An 11,911-nucleotide genomic window follows, 5' to 3' on the forward strand; every position below is an offset into this window, starting at 1 on the left:
CATCCCACGGTCAAAATTCTTAGTGTGTGAAGCAAGCGTTGGACAAAAAGAACAACGTTGGATCGTCATAATACAACATTGGAGACATTGCAAAGGTAGATTACCACAGATAAGATGGGTAAATGACATAAAAAAAGTAGCTGAAACAAATTGGAAGTCGGTTGCCAAGCATATAGATCGATGAAAAGAGTTGGAAGATGCCTATGGCCAAAAATGGACAATATAAGGCTAAGAAAAAGACGGTCGTTTTCGAAACAACTGAGAAAATAGTCTCATCTAATTCTGCTAAGAACATAACCGACCTTGTTCGTTATAGTTTACAAGTCCAGTAAGGTTTTAAATGAAAGGAGTATAATATGATATTTAAGATGTGTCTATAATGTTCGGTAATGGACAGTATCTTGGGAAGACTAAGGGATAAAATATGTTGATACCGAATATTTAAGAAAATATCGTGCTATAAGCAGTTTTGTTATTTTTGTGTTGGCTCGCAAAAGAAAAGAGTCATTATGTATACTTTAAAACAGCTACCTGCTAGAATTAAAACAAAACACTGTTTCAAGAATATTCTCGATAAGATTGTCATTTCATTTAAATATAACCACCAAATTACTTTACCTTTGAATTTTCTTTTAATATTATGCTGATTTTGATGATTCCCTTACTTTGACTGCCTTTTAAATGACCACCAAATACAGGCATTTTTCCGATTTTCAAAACAATAATTTTCGATAAATTTCAATAATATAAGACACGAGCTCGCTTTATAAGTTTTAGAAAACAACTGTCGAGTTGCAGCACCACAGGTGAGCCGTCGCGCGCGTTATTATATTCAAGCGAGTTTTAGCTCAGGTAGGTACCGTTACAAATACCTACTACAACTTCGTTTCTATTTCGAATTTCTTAACAAAATTTTAGGACAGTATTTCTATAATATTAAGGAATGTTCTTATGTAACAAAAAAAAATCGATTTTTTGAAAAGTTAAAAAATGAAACTCCCCTTAAAACCAATCAAACGAGTAACTTTCAATTTACCGATTAACGCATTATATTCTTGGATCAGTGTATTTGAACGGATTATACAATAATAATTCACACCGTGCGTCCCCCCTCTATTTACAGTGACGTAACACGCTGTCAGATTTTGTAAGGACGTTTTAACATTGAGTCTTATGGGACTATTTTGTTAAACTTGAATATTTTATTTTGTAGTGATAATAACCTAATACAATTGTTGGAATTAATTAGTTATTAATTTATAGTGTAATTTATAGTGCAACAAAAATATTTTCTTTTTCGTTAATAAAGATTTATCGACATAAACTGCGATAGTGAGGTTATGTATACCTAATCAAACTATTGGAAAGTGAAGAATTTATATCAGATTAAGTGCGTTTTTATTTTCTGTTTATATTAAAACATAATATCACTAGCGTGACACGGCATTTTTTAAAATGTTCCATTTAAACATACAGAAAGCGTCCTTACAAACTTTCAAAAAACCGCCACCATGAGCAGGTCGGTCGATTTTCCTATGACACTTTGTTAACGCTCGGAGCCAATATGGTCCTTTTCATGAGCATTTTTCAGTGCGTCACAATAGGGCTTTTCATCGATTGTCATTTGTTTCGAGCTTCTGTCATGTGTCACATAATATTAATATATCTACGTCATACGTCTTTGGTTTGTATCATGGTACATACCAATAACGTACGACGTAGATATATTAATATTATGTGACACATGACAGAAGCTCGAAACAAATGACTGTGAATGAAAAGCCCTATTGATAGAAAAAAGGTAAGTCCGTGATAATACACATTTATAACATTTATTCTAACATGACATTTTAGTTAAGTTTGACAGTTGTCAAATTTTATTTGCAATTTGGCATAAAAAAAGTCAATTGTGTTTATTGTTCTTTGATTTGTATAGTCTTATAAATTGTACAGATTATATTCGTAGATATATTATGTAATTCGTAAATAATTTTTTTTTCGATTATAGCGCCATCTATCGACAACTAGAATAAATGTTATAAATGTCTGTAATCACCGACGTGCCTTTTTCTGTCACATACAATTTAATGCGTTAGAAAGAAATCGAAAAACTGTGACGCACTGAAAGATGCTCATGAGAAAAAGAATACGAAAGATTTTATATATATATTGTTATTTTTCTTCCTCTTGTTCATTACTTTTGTCCCTCTTTTGTTCAGCAAAGACGTATAACAAAATAGCAATTTTGTGTAAAGAATTTAAATAAATAAATTTTAAATACGAAATGGTGGTTTTGAATAATCTAATCCAGTGATTCCCAAAGTGATCTATATCTACCACATACCCCAGGGGTTGATGAAAACCTTCAAGTTGTCTACGTGGGCACAAAAAATTGTGAATCTATGAAATGAAAAGAGAGGGTTAATGGCAAAAAATACAAAAAACAATATAATAAAATACACTGCGGTGCAAAAAAATCGATCCACTAAAAATTTGGTCATTTTTGATGTTTTGAATTTCCTAAACCTGTTGTCCGATTTAAGTGATTTTTTACCACGTTATAGTCTTATCCATTGACAATATCGATGTAATAATATTGTTGCTAGACAGTTAAACTGGCATTGTATACCGGGTGTACGAATCAAACTGTGTTTTTTTCTCAAAGTTCGCGTCACCCTGTGGACTATTCTAGCATTTATAAAATACTGAAATTAAAACCCAACTATATAGCCTCAGGTTTTCTTAACATTTTGTCTTTCGATTCATTCGCTTATGTTGAATAATAAAAAAGAATGTGTGTGTACTTTGTACGCACGTAAGAAGTTATACTTCTATTATATGATTTAAACGAAATTAATATACTTTTTATTTATATTTTGTTTAAATATTAAACTAATCTATACTTACTACTTCTCAAACATTTTTATTAGAACAGTGCCAAAAATTAAAATAATAAAAGAATAAAACACACACAAACACATTAAACAAGCCACAAATGATGTCTGAACATTAATTGTCGAAAATTTTTTGACTAAATACGTATTTTCTGAAAATACAATTATATAATAAATATACTTACAATCATAAAATGTATTAAAAAAAACAAAAAAGAAAGTTTCTATTGGGACTCGAACCATCGCTGATAAAAGCGGTTGGTATTGGAATTCATTCGCCTTCTCCGCTTAGCCATGGACACTATGTGTCATTATTTACGAAGATCGACTAACTAAACGGATTAAACTTGTGATATTTTGATATTTTGAAAATTGATCAAATTATTTTAATTTTGAATTGAAATGATTTAGAATTGAAAAAATACAACAAAACATACAGTAAAAAAACAATATATTAGGTGAGTATTGATAGAAATTTTGATGGTAATCAAATTATATAAATAAAAGTATTACATACTATGTATTTTGGCAGATCAAATAGGTAGGTTTATACCCATGATACAATAACAATTATTACGTACCTGTTGCTTTTAAAAACTATTTAAAAGTCACTACAATATTATAAACTTTTTTGTTTCTGTCCTCACAACAATAAAACTAATATATTATACATTTGTTTACCTTTACCTCCAAACCACAGCTGCCATATCGGATAATTTTTGACATGTCATTTGAACATCCAATCAGAACAAAGTTATAATGCGCATGCGCCGGGCTGATAGGTTTTAACATATAAAAAAATCACCCTCTATCGCCGGTAAAGAAGTATAACTTCAAAAAGTTAGGTACTTTAACAACTGGTCATGTTCGTCATCAGTTTAGGGTGTTTCTAAATAAGTGCGACAAACTTTAAGGGGTAATTTTACATGAGAAAATAATGATAATTTGCTTTATAATCATATGTCCGCAAACGCTTCGTTTTCGAGATACGGGATGTTCAATTTTTTTTTACAAACTGACGATTTATTTATTGCTTTAAAACCAGTTGAGATATGCAGATCAAATTCAGTGGGTTTTAAACCGTAGTTATTGAACATTTTTTGACATACAATTAAGAATTTTATATTCACCATTGTCGTGCGTACGGGTAATATTATCAGTCATAATACCCGTTTGCGCGCCACTGGTGAATATTAAATTCTTAATTGTATGTCAAAAAATGTGCAATAACTACGTCTTAAAACCAACCAAATTTGATTTGCACATCTCAACTGGTTTTAAAGCAATAAGTAAATCATCAGTTTGTAAGAAAAATTGCAACAGCCCCTATCTCGGAAACGAAGCGTTTGCGGACATATGATTATAAAGCAAATTGTCATTATTTCCTCATGTACAATAACCCCTTATAGGGGAGTGCAATTAGAACGAAAAGATACAATGTTTCGGAAAAAATCAAACAAGGTTATATTTTTCTAAAACTTTTTTTGTTAGTTTATAAATATGTTAAAGTAAAAAGTTCTACTAACAAATTTCGCCGCTAATTGTTTATTAATTGTTTAAACAATAACAATTGTTTTGTATAAATTATAATGTAAAGAATATGGGTGAATTCAACATTTTATTTTGATAAAAAATGTTTTTATTTTAGTTTTGATTATGCTGAACCCGAATCTGACATTACAATTTACAAATTCAAAATGGCGGATTCAAAATGGCGGATTTTTTCCTAAAAATCCTTAAAAAATAGTTGTAAAATTCGAATTTTTTTTATAAAACGTGTTTGTTTACACATGTGGATATTTTTGAGAGGTTGCTGAACCTGAATCAAATTTTGATAATTTATATTATAAAATGGCAGATCCCAAATGGCGGATAACTTAAAAAATAGTTGTAAAATAATAATTTATTTACAAAATGTATTTATTTCTACATATATTTATTTTTGAGAGCTTTGATAAACCTAACTTAAATGTTAACATATAAACTATAAAATGGCGGATCCAAAATGCGGATTTTCTAAAAAGAACATAAAAAAGAACATTTTTCTAAAACATTTATTGTCTTTATTTTTAACAGGTTGTTGAATCTGAATTAAAGATTAAAAATTTAAATTTCAAAATGGCGGATCCAAAATGGAGGATTTTTAAATTAAAAAGAAGTAGAATCCAATCAAACAAATTTCAGTTATGAGTAAAATACCTATATTTTTCATAATATGTACTGAAAATTGTTATTATGGAAAGTTGTTCAGAATTAAAAACGATGTGTCAATATGCAATTACACTCTTCTAATCGAAATATTGTGAAAAGGTACATATTTATTGCGCGAAATATAATTTTTTTACATACCTCGTATAATATTGATAAAATATAATATTTTATATTTGCATATTAAGTGTTAGACCATGCACAGCTATTTATGACGAATAACTTTCTTCATAAAATTAATAATAAAACAGTTATCATAAATAATAAGTGAAAATTTAATGATGTTGGGTATAATTAATTTTAAACAATATTAAAAAAAATAACTTTTCGATTAGAAGGATCTAATTACATATTGGAACATAGTTTTTAATTCGAAACAACTTTCTTTTATAAAAATTTTCGATATTGTGAAATATAAAGGTACTTTACTCTTGAGTGAAATTCATATTTTTTGACATACCTCGTACAAAATTAACAAAATTTGATATTTGATAGTTGCATCTTATGTTATATACGATGCAGAGTATTTAATAAAAGAATAACTTTTTTTCGTAAAACTGATATTAAAAAAGTTATCAATAGGTTCCAAGTTACGCAGACATACTGTATAAGAGCTAAAAAAATTTTTTTTTGTTGAACATTTATTATTGTTGAAGCTTATTATTAAATGTAATTTAGGTAAGTTTTACAGACAAAAGTTTTGATCACTCTGTATATACATTTTTTCAGCTGGTAATTTTCGGTTTTTGTATTACATTTTTGTTATCTTTCTTAGTTTTCTCAAAAAGAAATTGTTTATTTCATTTTTAAACTAAAATAATTCAGTGTTTTTTTAAGATTACATCCTAAGCTTTAAAAAAATATCAAAAAAATTGTATTAGATGTATTCAAACTTGAGTAATACCGTCTTAAAGTGGTGGGAATTCTGTAAAACTACGAAGTTTTCAAAAATTACATTTTTTGAGACATCGTATTATTTGAATTAAATTTTTGAGATTTTTTTTTGAATAAAACATCGTTTAGTAATATTATTGAGAGGTAAGTTGCGCAAATTTGAGAGTTTAATAAGTAAAATTGTATTAGTTACACATTTTTAAATCATTTTTAAACAAAATTCATGTAAGGCTGACTTTCCGCCCACACCGTACTTAAGTCCATATATTTTATTTCTTTTTATTACAAGCATAAGATAGCTTATTTCATCTTCTTTCATGACCAATTTGTAAAATTTCTTTTGATCCATTAGTTAAAGAATTACATTAAAAAAACTCAACCGTTCACTTCTTCCAACGCTAGTTTACAGTGCGCCAATGTGTGTGAGAAGGGTGACTTTAGCGTTATAAATAAAAAATTACAGAAGCTAGAGATTTAATTTTAGAAAAATCTTTATATAAGGTTTTTTTTGTAAAATTTTCTGAATTTTTCAATGGTCGAGTCAGTTTTCTTCTAAAAATTATATTTTCGGAGTTATTTAAAAAAACATCTAACTTCGCTGTTCATTTGTTTAATAAAAAATGAAGCACCCACTTCTCGAGTAGAACTTTTTGATATGTTGTTTATTAAACATTTCTTAATGAAATTACAGAAAGTTTTATCTTGTTTGATTTTTTCCGAAGTGAAAATCTAAATGCACTCCCCTATTAATGTTTTGCGCAAATGTTTTAGAAATACCCTGTACTGATGACGAACATGGCCAGTTGTTATAGTACCTAACTTTTTTATTATCCAACATAAGCGAATGAATCGAAAGACAAAATGTTAAGAAAACCTGAGGCTATAGTTAAGTTTTAATTTCAGTATTTTATAAATGCCAGAATAATCCACAGGTTGTTGCGAACTTTAAGAAAAAAAACACAGTTTGATTCGTACACCCGGTATACAATGATAGTTTGACTGTCTAGCAACAATATTATTACACGGATATTGTCAATGAATAAGGCTATAACGTGGTAAAAATCACTTAAATCGGACAACAGGTTTAGGAAATTCAAAACATCAAAAATGACCAAATTTTTAGTGGATCAATTTTTTTGCACCGCAGTGGATATGTAATATGATTAATATAATATTTTAATATCGTCGATCTAAAACTGCTCTCATTTTATCTCCGCCCATTTTTGTACGTCTCACTTCTCACTCATTCCACAGAGCTGTGAATCTACTATAAGAGAAAAGAGAAAACTATTCAAAAATTTTGTTTTTCTTCTGTTTATTAAAGTTTAATTAAAGACAGTTTAAATTTGATAAAAACAAAGTCGATCATTTCAGAGTTTCTTGCCAAAATTAAACTGATGAAGCAAAACATTGGACGGTACGAATTTTCCCAGTTTTCCAATTTGTTCCGAGCGATCTGCTAGGAAGACGATGTTTCAAACTATGTGCAACATTTGAATGCTATATACTCAGATTTTGAAACTAGACTTGAGGATATTTTGACGCTGGTAATAGCGCAATGGATTATCAAGCCATTTGGTGACATTGAAGAAACGGATGTTACATTACAAGAAGAATTGTTATATCTAATATTGAATATAACGAAGAATTTAAGTAGGTACAGTTTAGAAACGGATATCAATAATTCTTGCTTTTTTAGTTAGGTAATTTACATGTATCTTGATTTAAATTTAATTAATAAGTGTGTAAAAATGTTGTTTTTTTTTTTTAATTTTTCGCACTATAAGTAGTTCACTACTGTTAGAAATTTAAATATTTCAAAGTGAACAGCAGGGGGTGAAAAATTATAAAAGACGTGGAAGGGGTCTACGAGAGAGAAAAGTTTGGGAACCTCTGCTCTAAGCGAATCCCGAAAAGAAAAGTGCATTGACGCGCCCTCTATTGACAACAAAATCAAACTCAGAAAAATGACAGTTACAGTGTTGCCAGCGTTTCTATTTTCACCGGCAGAATTTAAAATATTTATTTTTTTATGAAATTTATTTACTTTCCATAAAATAACTTTCTTTGTACAAAAAAACTTTACAAATCCTGTAACTTCTCAAATTCGTAATAGACAATCTTTATTTATCATAAAAAACATACATAACCTCAAAAATGTCATCTGTAAATATTAGCAAAACTGCAAACCACCTGCAAACTGCAACTGCACTTGAATAAAGTTGATTTTGATTTGAACACTTATAAAAGTTATCTACAGTTTGACCTTGAGGATTAACAAAAAAGGGGTTAGATATTTTGACCTGTGATACTACTTGATCAACAATCATTGTGCCGACTTACAACCAGAAAATAATTACCTATCACCACTCCATCACTGTTGAAATACCTGCTTCATAATGCCTTTAACAGAGGAAGCTTCAAATAAAATATTTGGTGGATACCAAAAAATATTTTCCCATACATCCAAGGAGGTTGGAACTAAAATGAGGTTTGGAGTCTACCTACCCCCTCAGGTGGAAGAGGGCAAAAAGCTTCCGGTTATATATTGGCTATCTGGTCTTACTTGTTCCGAAAACAACTTCATTGAGAAAGCAGGGGCACAAAGGTAAGTTTTGTTTTATCCATACAAATTTAACACTTTGTCTGCGTTTAGAGATATTTATAAACTTACGTTGAGTGCGTTATGAGGTATATATGTCCCGTAGTGAACCTTTGCCACAGTGCATAAAGACACAGTCAACTCAGCCAACCGTTAGTAATGCAGCTAAGGTGTTAATAGGAAGTATTTATGGAAACTAGGTATTACAGTTTAACCCGCTTATTGGAATAGCCTTTGTGCCAACCTTTGTGCCTTTCTATAACCGGGATATTCCAATAACCGATCATTGGTGACTAGTAAAAATGTTTCGGAACCTCAAATTTATATTCCTTAAACCAGGATATTCCTATAACCGGCATTCTAATAAGCAGGTTCAACTGTATATATTTTGTTTCATGGATATTGTTTCTTTAGCTATGAGTTTGTCTACAGTTGAGTCACTTACGGAATCACCATGTTATTGTTTTTATACAAAATGTTTCTTTTATTGGTTCAACTGTTCTTCTTCTTCGGATTTTTCCCAATATTAGTTTACCATTTTCATCCTCCATAGCACTCTATTCACCCAGTCACCTTCTCTGGGCCTCTATCTATCATATCGTTTCCTATGTACGTTTTCCATCTTATAGCAGGTGCTCTGGCATTCTTTTTACAAGCCCTACCACTGCAGGGCTCTGTTTTCCAACTTTTTTGTAATTGATCATTCTACTTCCATTCTGTTAGTCCCCTGTTCTTACTCTATCCTCTCTGGTGCTGGTATTTGTAGACTATTTCTCTCTAAGGTGCATTCTTCTCATTGCTTTCCATAGTTGTTTCCTGAGCATGTTACCATTATGCTTTCTTCAATTCGATAAAGGTTTTCTTTTTGTTCTTTTCTATCACTTGTCTCGTGATGAAGATGAAGAAAGTATCTAGACATATCAGGCTTTTCGGCATCCAGCTTGTTCTTCGTCATAACAGTCCACAATATTTTTTTATAACATTGGAAAAGATTCGTGCTTTTGAATGCAGTACACTGATCACTCTTTAGTTATTTGTTGACCTTTTGTCACTTTTTTACAAACCGTTCTTTGAAATTTTATTGTTTATCTTTATTTTACCTTTTCTTTGTCTCAGTTTTTACTTTTATTCTTCTTATGGTGCCTATCCATTCCAAATGTTAGTAACCACTTTCTCAGCTTTTAAAGCTAAGATATTCTTTTTCTCCCTGGTCCTCTCTTCCCAAATACCTTGCCCTGACGAATGAGTCTCAAAGAGCCATATCTCTGTTCATTCCTCATAACATGGCCAAGATATTCTATTTTTACCTAGTCTCTAAACACATTTTCTGTATGAATTCACATGGTTATCATACTAAAATGACTCTCATTGTTTTATTATTAGGTATGCTGCAGAGTATGGCATAATAATCGTAAATCCAGACACTTCACCCAGAGGCCTTAACCTTCCTGGCGATTCCGACAGCTGGGACTTTGGAGTTGCAGCAGGTTTCTACGTTGATGCCACACAAGAACCATGGAAAACCAACTACAGGATGTTCAGTTATGTTACTTCAGAGTTACCAAAACTAGTGAACGAAAACTTTCCAGTAGCCGAAGGCCAGCAGTCGATAATGGGTCACAGTATGGGAGGCCATGGAGCTTTAATAAGTGCGTTAAAGAATCCTGGATTGTATAAATCTGTATCGTCGTTTGCTGCTATTTCTAATCCGACCAAATGCCCATGGGGTGTTAAAGCATTTTCAGGATATATGGGACCTGAAGAAGGGTGTTCTTGGACGGACTGGGATGCTACAGAATTAGTTAAAAAGTACAATGGGCCTCCTCTAGAGCTACTGTTAGATCAGGTAATATATATTTTAAAGCTATATTGTTAATTGAAAATTTATGTCCGCACAGATTCTTTTACTGAAGTAGCCTGGTATTCTCCTATTACCTCTGTTTCGTTAGTTTGTTTTCTACTTCTTATATTTTTTGCTAATGACTTATATACTATCATTTTATCTCCTTTCTTGTAAATTGGGCAGATGAGTGCTGTGTTCCATATTGCTCTATAAGTTGATCTATCTTTTGCTGCAGTTTTCTCCTATTATCTCCTTTTCTGTCGGTTCTTATGTTTGTTAAAATATAGAGTAAATAATTTTTTTATTAAGGGTGTAGGCGCAAAATCTTGGTCAAATGCATACATTTTTTTCAAATCCTGAGAAAATCAATAAATATTTTTAAAAAATTTAAATGCAGAATGAAATATTACATTATGACCGAGGGCGAAAGTCCCTTAAAAAACAAAAAGTTTCTTTTGAATGAAATATTTGAAATTAAAAATCACACTAAATTTTCTTTTTTTATTTTTCATCACTGTAAATTATTAAAATAAACATTATAGAATTTGTGAGGGACTTTTCGGCCCTCGCTAATAATGTGGATAATATTTCATTCGAAAAAAAAATGAATGCATTTGAATAGCATTGTACCAAAATTTTGCGCCCACCCCAATAACAGGTACTTCATGATTATGTACACAGTAACGATGATTTTTATTGTTTTATAGGGTTTAGAAGACAATTTCCTTAAGAGCGAACAACTTTTACCAGAGAATCTAGTCCAAGCATGTAAATCTTCCGGAGTACCAGTGATTTTAAAGAAGAGGGAAGGATACAATCATAGTTACTTTTATATAGCATCATTTATTGGGGAACACATAAAATATCATGCTGAACATCTATTGTCGAAAAAATTATAACTTATCAATAATATTTTGTTTTGAAAAATTATATATTTAAAATAAATAATTTGGAGCAAAATCTTTAGTTTTCTTACTACCCATTCAGACTGGGACACTGGTGTCTGACACCTATGTCCGCCACCATGCAGCAAAGCATTGTCTTAAATGAGCGACTACATATGAGCCACTTTTGAGTATCTGGCTGATTTTAGTGGCTCATGCTTTGCAGAAAGGGTACTTAGAGTCCATAGCTATAGAGACACCAGTTTATTATAGTATGTAACTGATTTAATACAAAAAGGAGAAAGATCTTCGGAATGAAAGAAAATTAAAGTTTGAAATAGTGGTCTAACAAAAAAGTCAGGACACCAAAAAGTATAACATGTTAAGGGGATAGACGCAATATCTTGGTCCAATGCTATTTAAATGCATTATTTTTTTTCAAATCCTGAGAAAACTAATAAATTTTTTGAAAAATGTAAACGCAGAATAAAAACTTACATTATTACCAAGGGGCCCAAAGTCCCTTAGAATAAACAAAAAATTTCTTTTGGATGAAATATTTGAAATTAAAAATCATACTAAATTT

The 11,911-nt window shown here is 30.6% G+C and overlaps 2 protein-coding genes across 2 annotated transcripts in view; both read left to right on the forward strand.

Moving 5' to 3' along the window:
• LOC126892004 (uncharacterized) overlaps window positions 1-11,911 on the forward strand; it is a 502,972-nt gene that overhangs the window by 230,398 nt on the left and 260,663 nt on the right. The window lies entirely within an intron of this gene.
• Window positions 8,123-11,401, forward strand: LOC114330168 (S-formylglutathione hydrolase). The gene is made up of 3 exons (XM_050661408.1): window positions 8,123-8,604; window positions 9,982-10,444; window positions 11,149-11,401. The coding sequence occupies exons 1-3, from the start codon at window positions 8,396-8,398 to the stop codon at window positions 11,338-11,340; spliced, it is 864 nt and encodes a 287-aa protein (XP_050517365.1). The 5' UTR covers window positions 8,123-8,395; the 3' UTR covers window positions 11,341-11,401.

The sequence above is a fragment of the Diabrotica virgifera genome, chromosome 9 (genome assembly GCF_917563875.1).
Source record: "Diabrotica virgifera virgifera chromosome 9, PGI_DIABVI_V3a".
In the NCBI taxonomy this organism is placed as follows: domain Eukaryota; kingdom Metazoa; phylum Arthropoda; class Insecta; order Coleoptera; family Chrysomelidae; genus Diabrotica; species Diabrotica virgifera.

Bases quoted from the DNA above. Each gene is read 5' to 3' on its own strand.
- LOC114330168 (XM_050661408.1), top strand. From the start codon at position 8,396: ATGCCTTTAACAGAGGAAGCTTCAAATAAAATATTTGGTGGATACCAA. The intron at 8,605-9,981 runs GTAAGTTTTGTT...TTTTATTATTAG, and splicing joins GAGAAAGCAGGGGCACAAAG to GTATGCTGCAGAGTATGGCA. The intron at 10,445-11,148 runs GTAATATATATT...ATTGTTTTATAG, and splicing joins TAGAGCTACTGTTAGATCAG to GGTTTAGAAGACAATTTCCT.